The 22,275-nt window shown below is 43.1% G+C and overlaps 1 protein-coding gene across 1 annotated transcript in view; it reads right to left on the bottom strand.

The window, feature by feature from the left end:
* The window catches only part of LOC120952120 (transcription factor mef2A), a 28,899-nt gene extending 9,709 nt beyond the window's left edge, over positions 1-19,190 (bottom strand). Inside the window, exons 1-4 of the mRNA XM_040371266.2 lie at positions 17,577-19,190; positions 2,720-3,268; positions 2,533-2,637; positions 2,342-2,445 (exon numbers count right to left, since the gene is read on the bottom strand). Of these exons, the coding sequence (XP_040227200.2) occupies positions 2,342-2,445; positions 2,533-2,637; positions 2,720-3,268; positions 17,577-18,405 (1,587 nt within the window). The 5' untranslated portion in view covers positions 18,406-19,190. The remainder of the gene's footprint in view (positions 1-2,341; positions 2,446-2,532; positions 2,638-2,719; positions 3,269-17,576) is intronic.
* Between the last annotated feature and the right edge of the window lie 3,085 nt (positions 19,191-22,275).

Genomic DNA, 22,275 nt, shown 5'->3' with positions numbered 1-22,275 from the left:
AGTGGAAAAGGAATATTCATGAATTTATTGAAACATTCCTGCAGCTCCCATGGCCGCAGGACAGACTGTGAAGCAGTAAGATTGCCGAGGAGAAAGAGAGAGAGAGAAAGAGCGAAGGAAAATCCACTTCTGGCACGTTGAATCCTTGTGTGCTTCAAGCAAAAGAAGGAAAAAGGACGCAATTGCTGGAATCATTTCACGGATCATGATCATCAATGAGATTATTTCGCTTCCTTCTCACCACTCCCTCTCATACTCCCTCGAGGAATCCACCATGGCAAGTGAGTGAAAGAGAAAACATCTTGTTCTGCCTTGGATGAGGACGGGGACACGATGTCGAGAAGATGGAGAAGAAAGTGGGTGGAAAATATTCATTACGCTTCCACCGATAACAATCGGATTAAATCAATTTCCAGCATTATTCGGAGCAACCACCGAAGAGCATTATTCGGAGCAACCATAAAGACTCTCTCTCTCTCTCTCTCTCTCTCTCTCTCTCTCTCTCTCTCTCTCTCTCTTTATATTCCTCGTCTCGCAGATTTTTCGTTCTGGTGCCTGATTTTCCGTGAAGAAAAACAGAAATCCTCATACACAGGAAGAGGGAGGAAAAAAGCGGGAAAAACATTATCAAAGTTGGAAAAATGTCATCTCCAGACGTGCGCTCTCAATGAGTGTGTGTGTGCGTGAGTGTGGGGGTTCCTTCCATCCCTGCAGGCCGGAAGCGTGCGCACGGCGTGTGCATGGGCAAACCTATGTATGTGGGCCTGCTTGTGCGTGTGAGTGTGAGTGGGAAAAGGAGAAAAAGAAACTGCCGCTTTCTCTGTTTCAGGAGGTTTTTTTTCTCTCTCCACATAAGTGAAGTAGGAAATAATCGTTTCTTTATTTGTCATGTCGTACACTGGTTGATTGTTTTTTTTTCCTTCTCTCCTTTCCCATTAACAGAACAGGAAAATGAAGAAAATGGAAGTGAAAAAGAGAAGGAGGACTTTTTTTTCTTATACTCTCCTCAGTTTTCCCGAGGAAACCGAGGTACGGTGGGCAAACTTTTCAATTTCCAAGCTCCTTCCAGCAAATGGGGAGGCTGAACCGGGGGAACGGTTCGGTTCGGGCATGAAGCATGAAGTTAATGGCTTTTGGTTTTCTGGTCTTTTTCCAGTCGAGTGCAATCTCGGATTACGGTGCAGATTATCGCCGGCAGGAGGGATGGAGGTCGCCGGGCAAGAGAAAACGAGATTTTAGGGGCAAATACAAAGGGAGCAAAAAGAAAAGGGGATAGCATTTGCAGAAGGAGGTTCATTTCTCAACACAAAGTCTTGTGCAGTCTTATGTGGGGCGTGCAGAAAACGGTGACCACAACGGAACGTTTACGGAGCCACCATTAATCAAGCATCGTGACCAATAGGAGGGCAAGCTTGCTGGCCGGTTGGGGGAAACTTTTGAAGAAACTGTCTTGCTATTATGAAGGCTCTAAAAGCTTGAGCTTTATTTTTAGGTTCTACATCGGAATAAGTTCAACCGCGAAATCAATCCTCTAAACAAAACCCCCAGCAGCCTCGAAAAGCGCATTCTACTGCCCAGTCATTGCCCGGGCGAATGAGTTGGTAATAAAAACCCATTACCCTTTTCAGAAAACCACCCGACAACGACGACGATCATCGACAACACACAATCCATTAACGTGCCCCACAACACGAACGACTTTGACCATTAATCAGTGGAGAGTTGGATCCATTTTCTCCCGAAAGCCCTCATCCGTCCCAAAACTTCCCTTATTCGCTGGAAAATTCAAAGTTTTTCCTCAAAGAAATGGCTATGCCGCAGACAAATCAGTGGACGTTCGAAAGACGAATACGACCCAAGCCAGGGCGAGTCTGCGCACTTTGCACTACTCCCTCGAAAGTAGAGTGCTCCAGCCAAATAATACTAACCATCTCTTTCTCTCTGTTTTCTTCCTCTGTCCTCTGGTGGAGTGGGGGTTGTTGCCGAAAGTTCCGGCACAGTATATAGGCAAGCCATCTTTCTTTTTTCGCTCCCCCTTCCCGGTTGCGAGCGTTGATTTCAGTGAGGAAAATTCAGTTTTCTGAGGAGTTTTTTTTTGTTGGAGTGTTTTCCAGAAGATCTCACTTCTAGCCAGGGCGGAGCTACTGACTATGGATGTCAATAGCCGCGATGGCGCACCGGCAATAAAGAGCACACGAGCAGTTCCTACATGCTGCCCTGCTCAAGAGGCTGCCAACAATATGTTGTGTGGTCATTATTTGCGGGGTTTTTTCCCCGTTGAGCAGAGCAATGCCCCAAATGGCATGAATAAATCATAACCCTCACTACAGATATATCTTACCTGGGAGTCCTTCAGGCCGAGCCGTTCCGCCAGCTTCTTCCGGTCCGGCTTGCTGATGTACTTCTGCAGCTGAAACCGCTTCTCCAGTCCCTTCCGTTGGGAGTCTATACGAAGCAAAGAAATAAGTCGTAGAATAAGCCACCCAGTTGACATCCTTGCAAGATGTGTACTCCTCCCTTTATAAAACTTACCGGAAAAGACGGCTCGGCGCATCATCCCCCGGCGGGGCTTCCCTCGCGTCGAGTGTGCCCAGGGGAATCCCTGCCCGGGAGGTAGCGGAAAAACCTGTGGTCCACCTGGCAGAAGAGCAGAAGAGCATACGCGTGTAATGACTGAACTCGCATGACGTCTTCACCGACTAGCCTAGACTGAACTTACCTGGCATGTAAGGATTGCGGCAGTGGGCCAACAGCGAGTGCAGATGCGGATGGTTGAGGCTGTGGTGCAGAAAGGGCGTCGGTCGACTCGGAAGTGGTTTCGCAATGATTTTATTATCTCTCGGACCCGACCCGGTGGCCGACGGTTCCTGCAGTTCCGGGCTGTTGGGCAGGCTGCCCGACTCGCTCGTACTGTTGCTGCTGTTGCTGTTGTGCAGGTGGTGGTGGGGTCCACCACCACCACCACTACTATTACTGCTGCTGTTGTTAGTTACATGTCCTCCAGTAGGGCTACCGTTGGGTCCAACGGTAAGATGTTGCTGCTGCTGCTGATGAGGTGATAGAGGATGTGTGCCCGGTTGATGATGGTGGTGGTGGGGATGATGATGATGCGGGTGATGGTGTGGATGATGATGATGCGGGGGTAATTGCTGGTGAGGATGATGCGGATGGTGCGGATGGGCGCCGAGGAAGGCCGGGTTCGCCAAGTGGTTCTGTTGGATCAGGTTCTGCTGAATGTAAGGCCAAAGGTGCTGTGGTTGAATAAATTCTGAAACGAATCCAAACCCAAAGAGACGTTTTGAACATTCTAGATCTAACTGTTGTTTTTGCGATGAGCGTCAGTGTCACCCAAGGTAGTTAAGCTTAAACCCCCGCGAAGGAGAATGACCGCACAAGAGTTCAACGGCAAGCTATAGCATTGGGGATTCCCTACATTCAGTTCATGACAATAACAAACAACTCCATAAAGCCCAGAGTTCCAAAGTTTACATTAATACCTCGGTACTCGGTAGAGGTGACATACATTTGCTTCTTGCTTGCGCTGTTGCGTCCCAAAATGTCCGGAAATAGTTCGCATGTTTTTGAGAGGTTTTTTCTTCTTCTACGAGATCTAACTATCAAAACTCGCCGCTACGTATGACTTCTGGAAGGTACCGACCTTAACCCACAACTACGCAACGCTTCGCTGCTGACACTCAAACACACTTTACGACCTAAACGCACTAAAGGTGCCGACACTCGCGACACGTTAACGCTGGCTGGTGCAAAGTTTTCACATAAAAACTTCCGCGTTAACACCTTTGCCTCGGTACCGTGATCCCGTCTCGAAGCGCAAGATAGCATCCGCCGTCTTATGTCCTCATCACGCCACAAAACCCCCTACGAAGAAACGCTGCACAAAGGTTGACATGCTAACGTCTTGGGGATGAGTTTGGAACCGAACAGGCAGTGAAAAGCTATTTTCCCGAAACTCTCATTTGCACGTTAAGAACCGTTTAGATTATTGTGGTTGATATGCTCGTATCTCTTTGGAACTCAATCAACGCGTCAAGTTCGGTGAGTTCAGGAACGGCAGCAGGCAGGCAGCGTGTTGTTTTGTTTCGCACAAAACAACATTCTAATCGACTCGTGCCTTTGTTCCTAATCCTTTCAGCGGGGGTGGAAAGGCTCCTGCTCCCCCCGTACCGACCGGATACTGACAAGTAAGCTGACGTGTATGCTGGTAGAAGTTACCTATGCCCGCTCTTTGTTATTGCATGTTACGCTAAATTTCCACCGCTCCACCTACTGCTAATGAGTGTGTGTGAGGATGTGCGGTTCACCTTTCAACGGGAGCCTTTTGGAGTGACGCTGGCAGATGAGTTGATTGCAGGAAACGGTGCAAAACATCGGGCCGGCTAACTTTCACTCCGTGATGACGCGCCAGACAGTACCGGCGTGAGTACTGGAATTTGGAAGGCGCCTGGAGCGTTTTTCCCGCTTTCGGAGAAACACGGTCGGAACACGGGTACTTTGTGTGAAAGGCGCAGCAAAATTATCATATAAGGATATTTCAAATGCTAAATGAAGGATGCAAAGTGATGGTGGCAGATGCTGGAAGCACTTCAAAAATGGCGAGCTCAGAGCGAGAACCTGAGAGCAGTGGCGGGTTTAGTTTTCTCTGGTTTAGTGTGATACTGGGAAATGGATTGTAGATGATGTTTTAATTGATCATCTTTATTTTTCTGTTTCCTAACCCTAATAAGCTTGAATTGACTAAATTTTTCACGTAATGATCCATAGGTTAGCGTTGAGAGCTAAATATACAGTTTAAGGCTGTTTGATTAATGATAGCTTTAACCACGATAATGTTCTCTACATATCTGAGATTATCTTTCTAACAAGCCATTCTTAACTTAATACATCACGGATGGCTGAATAGTTGTAGATGACACATCTGAAGCAGTTAATTTGTGAGATCTGATTTGTGTTTCTAATTATTGAAGTAGTATTACAAAACGATACTAAAACTGGTAAAGTTTTCTTTTGTTCCCATTGAATTTTAAAGATTCTTGAACCTTTACCTTGAAAGTGACTTAGAAACCTATAAATGTACCTTTTATAGAGGTTTCTAAGTCACTTTCAAATGTGCGCCAGCAAGATGTTTTTCGACAGCCGTTACACATTGTATTTTCCATCTGAATAAAATTTCAATTCTTACACATGATTTTCAACATATCATAACAATCTGTCAAACTCAATCCACCTTGAGACGTGTTGAAAATCATGTCGAAGAACTGAAAATCATTTGCTAGAGAAATGTTGTAGACATTGGAAATTGACTCAGAAAACCTTGTAATTGTTTATCTGTCACAATATTTGAAAATCAACGCTAGTTACACGCAAAATATCGGTGCAGGATATTTTATGACATAGATGCCCTTTTTCCATGTGTGAACCAGCACTGCTACTCATATGAAGTTACTTGAAAAGTTCAATGATTATTGGGACTCTGTTTTATTTCTTCGATAATTCCTTTTAAACGCATTTACGTTCATTGAAATACATCGGAATCTATAGTAGTATTGGTAATCGACGCGAAAACAAATATGTGTTATCATATTGTGATCTGAATTTCATTAAAACACGTATTTAATACTGACCGGAATTCGGAGCATTATTGTTTAGCTTGATTTTAAGTCCGGACAGCCGAAGTAAATTGTCATTAATTGCATAAAAATATGGTCTTTGACAGTGATAATAACAATAACAAAGATTCAGTGCTATCAATAAAACAAAGATATTTGAAGATACATGTACCCAATGCCTTAATGGCCGTACAGGAAAGATCTTCGAATCGCGCAACAGTAGTTCGGTTCAAACCGCACGAAAAACCCCATTGTCAGTAAGACCGTCGTCCTGTCGGCCTAGGAGTACAATGATTTGTGCAATGAATTTGTTGTCCGTACGTAAATATAAGTTAAAAACACGAAAAGTGTAGTGTGTGTGTTAATATAAATATTATAAATGAAATTTTGAGGCTGTCCGGGATATGAATTGTTTTTCGTCCGTAATTTGACTTATGAGCTCAAAACTGTTTGGAATATGAATTAAAATATCGTTGCAGCTTTTGAAGTTTTTGCAGTATTTCGAGTAAAATTATTGGAAATCTTAATTTTTTTTCTTAATTGTAAAAGGTTTGCTTCAGTAAATTGAGTTATGCTGGGGTACGACGAATTAAATATGAATTAGTCTGAAATTATTACATGCCAAAAATGCCATAAGTGTCCGTAATTCAAAGCAGTACGGTAAAAGCGATTTCTTTCGCGTGTCTCATTAATCGATTGGGTTTAGTTCAGGTCAGTTCAGATTTAACATTTCATCAAGTTATTGTTGCTTTACCACCGTTAAAAAAGGATCTCAAAGAAAGATGCTGCCACAAACGGCTGGATGAATTTTGCAAGGACCATGTGGAAGAAATGTTATTTGAATTTGTGTAGCTACGTTTCAATATTTTGTCGTTGCTAATTTAAAAATGGGCAATTAAAACAAAAATGAACAAACATTTAAAACATTGATTGATGCTCAGTTACAGAAAACATATTTAAAATGAATTCGACAGAGGCAACGTGTTTTTGATATCCAAGTCATTCTGTGTTTAAGCTGCTATGTTTCGAACTGCTTCTAAAATACTGCTCGTTTTACCACACTCAGCAAAGGTAACAATCGTTAATCAACAAACCCGTACAACAGCAATCCCTCGAAACGCACCTTTCAAGCATCAATTGCGATCCTTCTCAAAAGAACCCACAAAAAAGGATGATGCCAAAGTTGCTCAATTTTCTATTCAATCCTGGTCCTAATCTGTTACAAAAACAAAAGCCCAACGTGTCTGCCTAAACTTCCGTCGGTGTACGGAGCCCGTGCAGCAACCGCTGTTAAAAAAGGACGTTAGGCAGAGCAGAGCAAAACCGAACGCCATCCCGCAGCAGGCCCCGTCTAAGGCTGGGCTGTAAAAACATTGGATTATAATCATGTTTAAATTATTGTCTCGATTGGCCGCGTAAAGCTGCTCGATAGAGTGTGGCTTAACCGGTATAGGGCGGTGGTGTGTGTCTGTGTGTGATTCTGGTATTTCCAGCTGGTTGCTAAAAACCCCTCGGGGCCACCGAGATACTTGCCCACCGGGAACGGGAATATCCTCCTTTTTTGACATAGCTCGTGGTGTATTTCAACGCTCCAGCATAAGGACGAATGTGTGTGTGTGTGCTGAATTGTTATTATTGTACTTTGAAAACTAAAGGGACTCGCCGTTTGCCGGCCCGTTCACGGGGCGTAACTTTGCACGCTTCAACGTGCGATCGATGATCCCGGGACTTTCCGGGATGTCTTCAATCAAACGGTTCTCGGGTGTGGCAGGAATGGGCACCACGCGCGTTTCCGCACCACCTCTCCTTTTTTTATTGCTCATTTCTAACGATTTAACGATTATTGTTGTGCCACTGGTGCATAAAGTGCGTCTGGCAGTGTTTTTTTTAACTGTGCTTTTATTGTTCTTCAATGTTTTTACTGATTTGCGCAAAACTGCAGCTCGAGAGGGGTAGAGAAAACGGGGACGGACGGAGAATCACCGAAAATGGACTGTCAATGTGGTGTGTCGAGGTGATTAAACGCAGTTATATGATCAATTGATGGGACGCCCCGGGAAGTGCAAATTTGGAAGGACTGTTTTTTTTTTTACTGTTTCTTTTCCATTGGCAATGTGTTTTCCTTTTCATTGTAGTTGGGCTTTACTTTTATGGCAGCAGCTTTAATCCACACTGTGGTTGTGTTGTTAATCCATAAAATGATAAATTGAAGTGCTGGAGGAAGGTTCTGCTGACAGTTTTACAATTACTATGAATAAAAGAAGCAGTGTGTTGAAGTGTTTGCATTGAACTAAAATGTGTGTTTTTGAAAACCAAACACAGCATAGAAATCCAGCAAATTTCTAACAACTATGACGTCAATTGCTCAACCCCTTCCAAGGCCTCCCGCAACCCAAGAGGCTCCTAACAATGTCTCCAGCATAATGCACGCTCGCAGCATAATTAATATGCAATTAATTAAGCACATCATAACCGTGTTTTTCACCGAAATGGTTGACCACAAACTGGCTCGGACACACGTGGCTCCAGAACCCTCCCTTGGAAAAGCAACCCGCAAAATAAATGGCGCCACTCATTCGTCGCCTGTCATCCCGAAAACGACAACACAAAAAGTGCTTCCCACTCCGGTCCACTCGAGCCTCAAGCGCGAGCCATCGTGTATTACATTAACAAATTACCGGTGATATAATTTATATGCATCGCAGCCAAAACAACACACACGCACATATAACTACCCATTGTTGCAGTTTTGGGGCTGCATTTGCATCCCTGTCAGTGGAGGTGGTGAAGATGCGGGATGATTTTTCGTGAAACAATATTTACAACAAAAAAAAAAAAAGAGCATGTTAACCATTTCCCCGAACATTGCTCAACGGGTTGTAGGCTTGTTTGGTTGGAGGATGTATTTTTTTCGTTTCATTCTCTGGTTCACATGTTTTACAAACTATCTCGTAGGTTTGGAGAGCTTCCAACGAAACACACTTCACCAGAACAGCGCTCGAAGCTCTTGGGAAAAGGCCATCAAAATATTATGTTGAACACACAAGAGCACATGCTTTGGCAAAAAACAAAGCCAGCAAAAAGTGATATAATATAGAAAAAGCAATTCGTTAGCATAGAGTGAAATCAAAGTAAATAAAATAACAAGGTCACAAAAGTACCGTGGCATAAAAACAATAAAAAATTAAATGAAAAAGAATGTAACAATATGTCAAAGATTTTGCAATATAACATCCGCATATACGAACATTTAAAAAAATTATTGATAAAGATAGAATGAAAGAAAGCACGAAAAAGAATGAAAACACAATAAAACAGACAAAAACCCTAATAGAATATAGATCATGAACAACAACAAAAAATTAAAATTTGTAAACAAGAGCATACACGAAAATAGAAACAATTTAAAAGCTTGATAGAGCGTATGAAAATAGTTGAAAAAGAAGTATATAAAATAAATGAATCAAGCGCACAACAAACAAAAACGCCCAACAATCTGCAACAATTTAAATAACACATTCCGTGCACCCAAAAATGTTACTCTCTGCCCTCCACCCATCCACCCATTCCGCCGGGAGGATACAGACTTGTACGCGCGTTATAAATATTTATTACAATCATGTAGCTGAACGGAAGCATCACACACGCACCTCGTTCCATCCTTTTTATCACTATCAGTATTCCATCAAATGGACATTTACAAGGCTGGCTCGCGTGTGTGTGTTTATTTTTTTTTGTGTTATTATATCCACCACGCATAAATAATACACGCCGGCAAAAACCGCAACATTGGACAGCAGGCGGACAAAAAAAACCGGAGCCTGGCGTTTGGAGGTTTTGGACACATCCGCCACCCACAGGCCTTTGCGGGGAGAAAAGGGTTGGAACAAATTGAATCATTTAAAACACTTCAGGCCTTGTAATTCACACACGCTCACGCCTATTTGGTTTACCACGAAGTGCATCGGGATGAGCTAGCCGATTTTAAAGAGCGCTTGAAAGGCTTTAATTCGAGCGCTGGGCTTGTTTTAATTGCACTTTTATGCAGCTCACTTCTTGCTGCTCACTTCATGTTGCTGAAAAACCATTTTCCCCGCCACTACTTACACACTTACTTCACCTTCGTCCCGTCCTGCACCCGTCATAAACAGATCGTTTATTCATTTTGAATTTCTCATTTAAAGGGCGAAGGCAACTTTTTCGTTTTTGACTTGGGTGCAAAGTATCATTTGGTGAAGAAAACTTTCTCCTTAAACAGAAACTTTTTCTCCCCTTCGGTAGGTTCTGTTGAGCTTGTTTTTTTTCCACAGTGACAATATCGATTTTGGGGCTTTCCGTAGTCATGTGACACAGAACACAGACAGACAGAGCGAAAGGCATGCGATCATCGTAATCATTACCGCCATTTGCCAAGTTTTCCGGTCCTTAGGCTCAGCTTCCAAACAGTTCTTAACGGAACGCTCTCAGCCGCTCTGCTGTATACGCGGCGGACTATCTATGCATTGGCAAGGAGGCAAAATGGTAGAAAATTCACTCACACTCGGTGAATGCGCCCCCACAACACACCCTCTATTGCTGAAACATATGCTCGGTCCTAAATTGAGTTAAACGAGAAAAACACTTAGCACGTAAACTGTACCAGATTTCGACTCCACAAAATGTCGAGCTGTTGGTATGCTGTTCTCCCCTCCCACCTGCTTTACGGCGCTGCGTGAGGCGACTGCTGCTGCTGCTGCTACGCCTAGTCCAAAAGACATAAAGTCAGAGCGCCCCTTCCATTGTGCCTGGGACGCTACAAACACTCTCCCACCCGGTGTGTGTGTGTGTCGGAAGAAAAACACCGAAAAACCGGCCCCACAGAACAAAACGACCAAAGATATTTCTCCCCCGTCCCCGGGTCCCGGAAAATCTGAAGCGTCGTCGTCGTCGTCGTCGTCGAAGGGTGGAAAATAATATAATTTGCGTCAGCTGGCGGCTCACTTAGAGGATCGTTCGGCACCACCACCACCACCACCACCGCAGCCGTGCTGTAGTCGGGCGGGAAAGTTGAGTTGTCGAATGAAATTGGCACCGCCGTTCGGTGTTGCTTCCCCGAGAAGGAATGCGCCAGTCTTGCTTGCCAGAGCTCTTGCTTCATTTTCCACTGCAACAAAAAATACACCCTTAGTGCGGGGGGAAAAGGAAGGCTACAGGGGAAGAAACGGAACAGCTCGTTAGCAGTATGAACATGTTCATACGCCTGATGTGATTTTCTAGCACCGCACGGTTTCCTCCCCCCAGATCGAACCCGTTTTGCTTTTGCGAGGCACGTTAAATACCCTTCACATGAACGCGCATTTCGCATCTTAAGCCTCTCGCCAAATGGCATGGAGAATGGGGGGTGGGGAGAGATTGTTGGTCCCATCCCCAAGGAGAGAGCAATTTTTGGAGCAACTCCAGTGTCCAGAGAATCCAAGAGTTTGCGACGCCAGACGGTTTTGCCCAAATTTCGACAACCCGGGGTAGCCATTATGTGGTCATCGGGTTCATTCGCTAGATGTGTTTATAATTTCATGTGCACGTCACACGATGCGTACCTCGATGCGGTCGGTGCTCTTTTGCTTCTTCTTCTCCGGGAGCTAAGGACAGCGTGTAACACATTTCCGTCCGACAACGGAACAAACCGGTATCACCCAGCCGGAAGTCTGTCCGAATAGCCCTAGCAGCAAAGGGAAAAGCCAATCGAAGCCAAGTACACTAGCAACGACGACGGCAACCGACGACAAAGATGATGATGATGATGGGCCGTTTTTCCAATGTTTTTCCCTCCCACATCGCCACTTTCGAGCCAGCCGACTGACTGTGCAAATCGATCCCGATTCTTCGCTTCCCGAAAATCTGTCACTTGCAGACGCCGATAATCATAAACGAGCGCATAAGAACGATCGGAACCGCTGGGTAGCGGGGCGCACACTGCCACTCCTTCGCTTAACTTTTTCAAACCCACAGCAAACACAGGCAGTAGTACCTTTTCGGTGCAGCACCTTCAAAACGAGACCTTGGAACACCATGGGTGTCGGAAGAAAAACCACACACACTCCGAAATTCGTCACCTCTCTCGGTGCCGTCCGAAATTCCGAAAATCAAAGCGATATAAATTAGCTTTCCCTCCACCAGCTTACCCGCTGGAGTCAGACACTTTTGATAGCCTCATTTTGCCCAGGAAGGGAAGAAATTAATGCAGCAAGCTGCCCCGGCCCCAAGATTGGTGGCTGTTTAAACGCAAGCGGCAATACACAACACAACGGTCAGCAGCAACAGGGCAGGGTGAGACGCCCCGAAAATAAGTGTGGTATAAATTATCCGGCAGCACATAATCAATTTCATCCGGGCTGCCAGGTTGCCAGATCCTCGATGTTTGGCAGCTTTCGGGCTTTCGGTACGCATGCCTCGGTTGGAGGAGTTGGGTGATTTTTTTGTGCGGCGATAAAGAAGAAAAAATATAGCAAACCTATTTAGTCAGCTTTTCTCTTTAAGTGAAGGAAATCGGTTGTTGATGGACTGGCAGTACTAGTAGCATTAGTGCGAGTGGTGTTACTGGTTGATGGATGTGAATTTTTATCCAATCCGAGGAGACAATATTAAAGGAATGGAACGAGAATGATTAAAATGTAGCTTGCAGCAAAATAATGAAACATTTGCTGGAGTTAGGTGTTGGTAACATGGCTGGAAATAGATCATGAATAGTTTGTACTCCTCATGAATGTACTAGCTTTATTTTAAGTTGCTTATAGAAATGGATAGAAAATCTCATGTTTATAGTCATGATTTAGTTGTATTCTACATTCAAAGTAGATGGTTAATCATATGAATCAATTGTAATGTAAATAGTAGTTGATAATTTATGTTTCGTTACGTTAAGCTAGATTAAGCTACCAAACGGCAAAAGCGATGACGCTAAATCTCGAAATCTCATAGCTGATACTCATGTAAAATATTATCAAATCAAATGTATAATATAATGAGTAAATTAAACAATTTTTAAGTTACTATTTTGGTCTCTCTCTCTCTCTCTCTCTCTCTCTCTTGCTCTCTCTCTCTCTCTCTCTCTATCTGCACATGCAAGAAAAGCACATGCAAGAACCGATTTATTCCGTTTAAAAATAATCATTAAGATGCATTTGTCGTAAATGTAGCAGAAGGTGCTTTTTTATGTCTGCTATTAGGTAACTTTCCACGGAAAAGTTGTTTGATGGGGATTTTTCCCCTTCCATCGCCATAAAAACAATTTTAGCGATCCTTTTTGCGTTTTCATGACACAATTATTTTATAAATTAGATAGTGGCAATTTTTAGCAGCATACATGTAAGTATATAGGTTTTCACCGTTTTGAAATTTCTTAAAACACATGTTCTCCTATGCGCACGGATCAAAACATTAGCTTTATATACTAAAATACGCAGCTTTTCTTTGCTCCTGTCGAAAGATTACAAGCTAAGAATCCGTGCCATCCAACCAACAGTGGATAGCAAAAATAGCACGAAGAAGAAAATAGCTGAACTTTGCTCAGTTTTCCATTGTTATGTGAACGGTGATTTTGTACGGAGTTTTTGTATTTTTGAAACAGTTTGTCTTGAAAATCTTCTAAAATAAATCATGTTGCCCTCATTTTTTTTATTTTGCATGTAGATAGCCGGTTATGTACATTACAATATATAGGGATTGAATAGATTACCATCTAAAACAAGTTTAAAATGTTTTCTGTAATGCTCAATTTGCAGCATATGTTGCGCACCAAAAAAGGCATGTAAAACAAAATAATCGTTCAAACAATTTCTGAAGCTTTCTATCTTTTCCAGTAGTATAGTAGTATAGTACTGTAGTATAGTAGTATTTCCATAGATGTTGGTTGCTGCCAAGAGTTATTAGATGGTTTCATTTTTTTTGTTACCGATTAAACAAAATAACTAAAATTAATCACATCTGTCAGAAATTCTGGGACATTACCATTACATTGTGTCAACGATTCAATATAATCTTTAAAAAATCAGGAAGTAATCACTGCTTTCCTATACATAGTCAGACATCCTATCTAAAATGATACTATCAAATACTATATTTTAAATGTATGGAATGAATGTTCAAAATAAATGAAAAAATTGTGCAAAATTAATAAACACCTGTATTCTTATTTAATAAATACATTTTTAACGTAAAGCTAATTATGACTCAACGGTAAATTATCGAAAGCTTTAATATTGGGATATAAACAAAACAATACAGTTACGTATTTTTCTACATAAAACTTTGCAAAATTTCTCTACAAACGTATATGTCTGTTTTTTCACAAAATTCTCGTAATATTATTGAATGCTCTAAAGCATCCCGAGTTGTGTTATTACTAGTTTAATTCTTAAATATTGTGCAACACACAAAACACAAAATTAAGATATAAATTCTCAATTTAAATTACTTTGTCTTAATGTTAACTAACCACAAAAAGTTATAATTGCAAAGCCACCAAGCAAATAAATATATCAGCCTTCGACTAGCCTTACGTCAATCATCCATCCAGGATGACGTTCGGTGGATTCCCGACAGCCCACTCACCCCGAAAAACAAGTTGTTAAACAGCGGGAAAGTTCTAGTGCGCAAAATGTACCGCACACGTACTTTCCACACGCATTTCAGGCACCAAATGACGGGTGCATAAAAATCAAACAAAACCAATCAACCAATCCCGCCACGGCACGGCATGCGTTCGGTTCGACGTGCGTACGACCGCAACATGCCGATCGAAACTGCCGCATACCATCGACTGATTATCGACTCGGCCAGTTGTTGTTCATCTATTTGTATAAATGAGGTGTTAATTGCATATAAATTATTCCCATCCCAACGGTGGACGGAGGCCGAAACCACGTCGACCAGCACCACTGTCGACTGGACCGGACCGGGGATGATAAACTGCTTCAACGCAGTTCCAAACGCTCACACACCGTACAGCATGTGTGTGTGTGTGCGAGTACTGCTATGACTCTCGATGCCTCAAGTAGTGCGGCGACAAATGAGCAGTGCAACGGTGGACATAATTGAAAGCGATGCAACCGGTGGTAGCATCCCTATGTGTGTGCATCGGATGCAACGGAGATCCTCATTGGGGACGGTGCGCTTGTTCATCAGCTACGCTTACACGCGTACCGGACGGTGATGATGCTGCCACTGTCCTGCCGTGGAATGAGCAAAACTGCACCCCAGCTGCAACCTTCCTACGGTGTGGTGGCGGGGGGTGGCTGCATGAAATCAGATCATAATAATTACACACGCCAATGCGATAATGGGGGGATGATCAGGACAATCGCCGGGGGTCCAATTTCCAGTACGTTCCAGTACGAGAGTGAAAATGAGGAATAATGTCCTTTCGACGGTCACGATGGGTTTTTCCAACGGGTTGTGGCTTGGAATGGCCATTCGGAACAGTAAAGCAGGGGACGAAAAACGCTGACACGCAAAATGGTTGTTTTTGAGGCTTTTTGAGGCGGAAAAATCGATGCCAGTGAATGGCGATAATAGTGATCGTTTACCAAAGAGTCGTTTAAATTTAAGTATGACAAGTTGTACTAGGCTAGAAATCAAGGATGAGATTATATTAAACAACGATTGTGCAATACATTTAGAAAACATTTAAAATCATTATTAGTTATAAGGAAGGAAACAAACTATAAAGGTTTGTACAATCACATGTACATAAAAATAATAAACTTTATTTATCAACGAAATCATTAAACCAACCATTTGATAAATAACAGTAGAAAATATATTGAAGCTGCAGAGCAAATTGCAAAAAAAAACATGCAAATGTTAATTTTTTATGTTTTTTGATCATTCTCTTGCTTGCTTTAAGCGATGAATTCGTTTCATTGTAGTCTTTAGAGCAATTTGGTTTGAAAAGATATTGACATCAAAAGATATTGCACACAATATAACACGTTTTGATTTTAATGTGAAACTGTTTTGATCTCTTCGAATTGACTACAAAATCTGTCAATTCATTTGACCATACACAAAACCATACCTTCATATGCAACAACTTTCTGAAAAATCTAAGTGGTTATTTCTGGTAATAGAAATAACATAATAAACTCTTCATTTAGATCGAGAGACTTTGAGTCTATTGGCCTCATCCGCATCTTTAAATTGAGAATAAAATCTAATCTTAAAATCTAACATTCTTCTTTGTAAGCCATTTGAGACTATCAGGTTTACATATAGCGTTTGTTGGAGTAAAGAACTTTTTAAATGATAGCAATAGATACGGAGAATGATCTGAGGATTTTTTGCGATTAATTGATTTCCTCGCCCCTGGTACTGCCGCCAACCACAAATAGACTGGACCATCAAAAATCAGCTTCGAGCTGGTTGCAATAGTTTCATTGCAAACCATCTACGCTGTCGGATCAGTAGAAAACGGTTCCACTGGCTGTGAAATCTACTCCAGCATCGACAATAGTGCTATCCGACTACCAGACCAAACCTCAATCTTACCGCAGAAGCAATAACCCTGGTTATTGCTGCTGATGAAGGCCTACGCAGAAACAACCCCCACATCATCTTCACAGACAGTGCAAGTGTTCTTAAAGCACTTGAATCTGGAACCAACCGTGACCCGAACTTCCAACAACTATGCAATATACCGAATTCACTAGAAGTCACAATCTGCTGGGTTCCTGGTCACACAAGAATCCAGGGAAACGAAATAGCAAACCGACTAGCCAACGCAGGACCTAATAACCCGGCCTGCTGCCATAACACTCTTCCACGCCTTCATTTCATTCGTCTTAGCAAATCCATCATCGTCAATAGCTGGAATGGTTATTGGGTTAGCAGCGGCCGCTCTTTCCTGAAAAGCATGTGGCGTCGACATCACCCACATCTTAACCGAATGCCATGGATATACTGCGGAACGCAAACTGGACCATAGCATCGACACCTTCCTCCTTCCTTCGCATTACTAACCTTTATAAAGAACTCTTACCAAAACCACATTTGTAATAGTTACTTATTTTTTAATAACATCAACAGATAATAACTTCAAGTAATTCGAGACTACACGGTATAAGGCTATTTCCCATTATCATCATAAGAATGTTAGATTAATTTAACTAAAAGAGGTAAATGAGGCCAATCGGCTCAAAGTCTCTATAAAATAAAAAAAAAAAGATTTCCAAAGAAGAAAAAGCAAACGGTCTCGCAATTTTACATACATTGTTTAATTTTTCGATCCGATTTTCCGGTGTATTTCAACTCGTATGATTTAACAACATGCCCATCATGGATTCAAGTCCCATATAAATATCAGCTCCCATATTGAAGGATTGACTAAAGGGTGCTAAAGAGTTCACGAATTAGTCACAGACAACCCAACGAATGAGTGTTATTCCCAGGACCTAGACCATCAATGATTGTTTGATTTGAGAATATGGTGATGATACTTCTTAAAGCACCAATATTCTAATGTAAACTGCATCTAAACTGTGAACTCACAGCTATATTTTATTCTGCGGTCATAGAAGATCGTCTTTCAAAACATCGTTTGTTGAAACTAGCAACATGTTCAGTTGGTTTCTCTTTAAATCGATCTCTCTTTACGCCGTAGATCTTTTTGAAGCAGATCTTAGAGAGCCTTCCATGTGAGGACGCAAAAGATATGAAATGAGGACGAATAGTAGAACACTATTTTGCTTTGCAGAAGAGAATGTGAACAACAACAAGATACCACAACGACGCTAGGAAAACACCACATTTAGACCAAAAAAATACCAAAAATAGCTCTTGCTACAGATTCCTGGTCCCTTTTAAGCTACGCTACGAGTTCTTAAATATACAGCATTAGTAGCAAGTTCAATTCTCATCCCAGTCCATGAGTAGGCTTTTATCACGCTCCAACACTCTCACATCAAACATACTTACCATTCCTAACTTTAACACACTCCTTCCTGTCGCCCAGTATGGCGGACACACTGAACTTCAGCACCGGTTTGCTGCTCTCCTTCAGGATGGTCTGCTTCCCCGGCACCACGTACTCCCCGAACCCGCACTTTTCACACCGAAACTCGTACTCACTACCAATCCCCTCACCGTCACCGGCACGCCGCTCGGTCACAACACTATCGCACTCCTCCTCCTCCTTGCTGTGATTGTTGTTATTTTCCCCCGCCCGCTTATCTCCCCCACCGTCCCCACCGACCACCATGGGACTGCCCTCCCGAGCGGCCGCGGGGTTCAGGTCCGCCTGGCAGTGGCCACACTTGGCACAGACAAAATCCATCGGCTCCAGCGCCGCCACACCGTCCGGGTCCGGGTGGGCTCGAAACGTTGCACCTGGTCGTCTCACACCCGCACTGAGGGAAACCGGAGGTCCGGCCGCCGGCAGCTCGTCGTCCGAGAATGAGGACGAATTGTGGTGATGCTGCTGTTGCTGCTGCTGCTGCTGCTGCTGCTGCTGCACCAACAGTGCATGATGGTGATGGTGGTGATGGAGATGATGATGATGGAGCTGCAGCTGATGTTCGCTTGCCGGATGGTGCAGACTGTGGAAGCTTTTTGGCGAGTCACACAGACTGCTGGAGTCTTTCGGTTCGTCAAACTCGTCACTGTCCGAGATGGAGGCTAGCGAGCCGGCATCACCGTGCGTCACGCCCGGCGTTGCGTGTACCGGGCTGGACCCATGGTCGCTCGGAGAGTCCTTGCCCTGCAGCAGACTGTCCACCATGAACGCTGTCGACATGGCCGTGGACATGATTGTACTCTCACCTCCCGAAAAAAACCGGGATGTTTGGTCACTATTTTCACTACAAGCGCGATCTTTGTACGAAGAACATTTGGGAGTAAAAGAAGTGAACAGACACGGACAGAAACACACACACACACACACACAGCAATTTACCCTTTCAAAAACACAATTCGAACACTTTAAAAACAATTTCTATTCCACGAGCACTGGCTTTCTTTGCAGGATCTTCCCCAACGATTGTATCAAAAGAAGTAAAATTACACTTCTCACGACCTACTCGGACCTTGCTGCATTGATCAGAAAGTAATCGAAAATTGCACACCACGCTTGCCTTAATTGCAAAACCAATAAATAACTAATCGCTACTGCTACCAACAAACACACGAGAGGACCATGCCACACACACTGCACCAGAACGACACTGCGCGCTTCCTTCGCGGCTCCTCCGTAATAGGGACGACTCGGACTCGGCACCGTACAGGACGAGTCAACGCTAGCGAATGGGCTGTGTAACAATCGAGAACCCTTGTCCCATAGGCCACACCGGTTGCATTTGGTTCCCGCACACAAACCAAGGTACGTACAGCATCCGTTACGACGGATGACGGCGGCGATGATGATGACGCCGTGCCGTGCGCCCGTGGTCGTCCTCAATTCATATTCATCACCCTGTGAAGCGGCAAGCGCTCCGTACGTAATCTCAACCCCGTGATTTGCTCTCAGGCATCGTCATCAGCATCATCATCATGATTTCCATCGTCAGCATCATCGGGATTCATTTGCTCAAAATCTCACTCCTCCTTTCTCGGGCGAAGGATATTCGCACGGCGCGCAAGAGCAGGATAACTGAGCGTCGAAAAAGGGACGTAAAGAGCATGCCGGTCGCGCGTTCGGTTGCGTATCCTTGTGCACAGTGGCTGTATATAAACCGTGTCAGAAGTATGCAAAATGGGAGGAGCTACGCTCGCTCCTTTTCAACTTCTTTTCCCTTCCGTTCTCACCAGTACACATTCACAGCACGCACATGCACATGGTGGAAGGATTTCTGGTGTGTTTGTTTTTTGCTGTTGTTGCTTCCATCCAAGAACAACCGTGAATAAGGACTTCATTTCTGATCCGGTTTGATCGTTTTTTTGTTGTTGTTTTGTTTGGTGGATTCCTTTTCCACCTTCCACACTTGCATCGTTATGTGCAGCCGCTTTCTCTCTTTGGCCCCAACTAACCAACCAACCAACGAAAAAACATTGTCCCGAAGCGCGGGGGACCGCGCGTGCAGATCAAACCGCGCGCTCCCACACGGCCATCTTTGTGTCCTCCCAGCGAGCTTTTGGGGGATGAAGCTGTTATTTACCCCCGGCGCGCAAGGGAAGCTCTCATTACCTATCACCGTGCTTTTATGCATGGAGGAATGCTTCAGATCCTGCAAAAAGCGTGTTCTTTGGCTAGGTTCTTTTTTGTTGTTCTGCCTGCGCCTTTTATGCTGAGAATTGAAGGTTGAAATATAGTGCGAGAAAACCTACACACGACCGCACAACATGCGCACCATGCGCCATTCCCCACGAGTCCTTATGGGGATGGGGTGATGCATCGATATTGGAGAAGGTTTTCTATTTTTTTCTATTCCCTGTTTTGTCCCCAATTTTGTTCGCCTCCTCCCTTCACACAACCAACATCCTACTATCTGGTCTGCTTCTTCGTTGTCATCAGCCCTAATGTACTTAGAATTCATCCCTTCCGGTGGGCTGTTGTAGAGGCGAGTCAAAAAAAAGGGGCGAGGGGAAGAATGGTGTGTTGGCTATCCCCCCGTTTGCCTGAACGGTTCGATTGCCGATCCACTTCTGAGGCTGGGATGGCTGGTCCCCACTTGAGCACGCTCATCAAGGATAGGGTTTTGCATAATCTCATTTAACTTTATCCGTTCGAGATGGGGAGATCACCACTCTTTCTATCTCGTGTCTCTCGCTCTCTCTTTCTATATCTTTCTCTCTTTTTCTTTTTCATTCTCTCTTTCCCTGTCATGCAACAAAAGTCCCCAATAGAGGACGCGTGCGTTGTTGTTTTTTTACTCGTTGTCGCTGCTTCCTCCGCTTGCCTTCATCAACTCGAACTTCTGGGAACGCGCGCGCTCTGGTACCTTTTTAATACATAGCATAGAAATATGTCTATTATTTTCATATCCTCACACGAAGAACAACACATATCATCATGAAGGAAAGTGGGGCGGGGGGAAGAGGGCTTTGAAAAATAACGTAATCTCATCCACAGTTATCACAGTTGTTGTCAGCGTTTATCGAACGGGCAGCAACTTCCGCAGCAGCAGCATTTGCCATACCGGTGCCATAATGTTTTATTACCGAACCTTTTCTACGTACTTCAACGTGTGATGGTATGTGGGTGTGTGTAAGGGCATAAGTGGCCCACATTTTGAATATTTCACTCGACAACCCCAAACAAAGCATCACTCGGTACCTATTCACCATTGCTAAAAGCATGATAACGATAATAATAATAATATTTTTATGTATTATTTCCGGCACAAATATATCATCGCTGGGCTGGGAAGTGGGATTGTAGAGGGGGCCGTGGTTTAGGACTTTTGGAGCTTTGTGTGGGGGTGTTTTTCGTTTGTTTTCACTGAACAATTGATTGGGCATAGACCAATGGACCAATAATAGTGATCATCATCGAAATAAAAATGGACAGTAAAGAGGCACAGCTCAACAGAGCTGGGAGAAGCATGGATGATGTGTGATGATTTTATGTTAGGATTGAGTGCTTTGAAAAAAGACAATAAGATAAAGTGGTGTTTTTTACGGCATATAAAAAGGTCAATAAAGTAATTTACTAGCAGTTTTATTTTTTATATATTTATTAGGGAATGGTTTGGATGAATAGTCATACATTGTTTTAAAAGAAGAGATGGGAATTCAGAAAGATGGAGAGTTACTCTTTGACATTTGAATGTGAGTTATACATTGAGGATTTGCTCTTTTTTTAAATGTTCTCCTCAAATCATCTAACAGCTCCTTTGCAATTGAGCTCGACAGCAAATCTTCTAATGGTTCACACTCTCTAGGCCGACTTACGAATCGCTTAAAAAAGTGATTCAATTCACAGGCGGTACTTCGACTAGTGATTGACGTGGCTCTTCTATTCTCACTCAGTCATTATGATGCGCCAACCAGCGACTCATTCGTTTTTAAATTCAAGTAAATTACTCTTTGCACGATGTTTTTTTATGCAAATCACTCGCTTCTCTCTGATCAGTAATCTACTCTTTTGACTCTTCTCATTTCAATCATTCTTGATGCAAGTCAGTTGCAAAAAATACCAGTGCATAATGCATAAAAGTGCAAACTCATGTTTTATCAGAAAATGTGTTGAAACTTTCAAGTTTCTATCGATTTTTACGTTTTCTTCATGAAATAAAAACATGGGTTTTTCGTTCAGTTTTGAAATGTTCGGATAAGATGGACAGCTGATATGGGAAAGATGGACTCCATGAAGGGTAAGATTGACACCTTTAGAAAACGTTGAGAATTGAAAAGGTTTATTAAGTATTTTAATATATCTCATTGATTTCCACGTCCCGGTACGTACGTAAACCAATTCTTGACCAATTTCAACGACGATTCATTCAGCCAGGAATTTAGGAATTTTAAGCACCGTTTCTAACATATCATTGAATGCAGAATTTATGGAATTTTTGAAATATTATTCACTAACAGCGGACAGTTGCTCCAGCTTACAGAACAACAGTCTAGACCTTTCCTTTAGGAAATTACTGTAGTCCAAGGCTCTAGCACGTTTGATAGACTTTGTCAAATAGGCCAAGGCCATTTTCCAAGGCCACAAGTCTATTTAAATTAACTATTT

This window comes from Anopheles coluzzii, chromosome 2, assembly GCF_943734685.1.
Source record: "Anopheles coluzzii chromosome 2, AcolN3, whole genome shotgun sequence".
In the NCBI taxonomy this organism is placed as follows: domain Eukaryota; kingdom Metazoa; phylum Arthropoda; class Insecta; order Diptera; family Culicidae; genus Anopheles; species Anopheles coluzzii.
The sequence above is the reverse complement of the archived record's forward strand: the minus strand, read 5'-3'. Positions and strand labels throughout refer to the sequence as shown.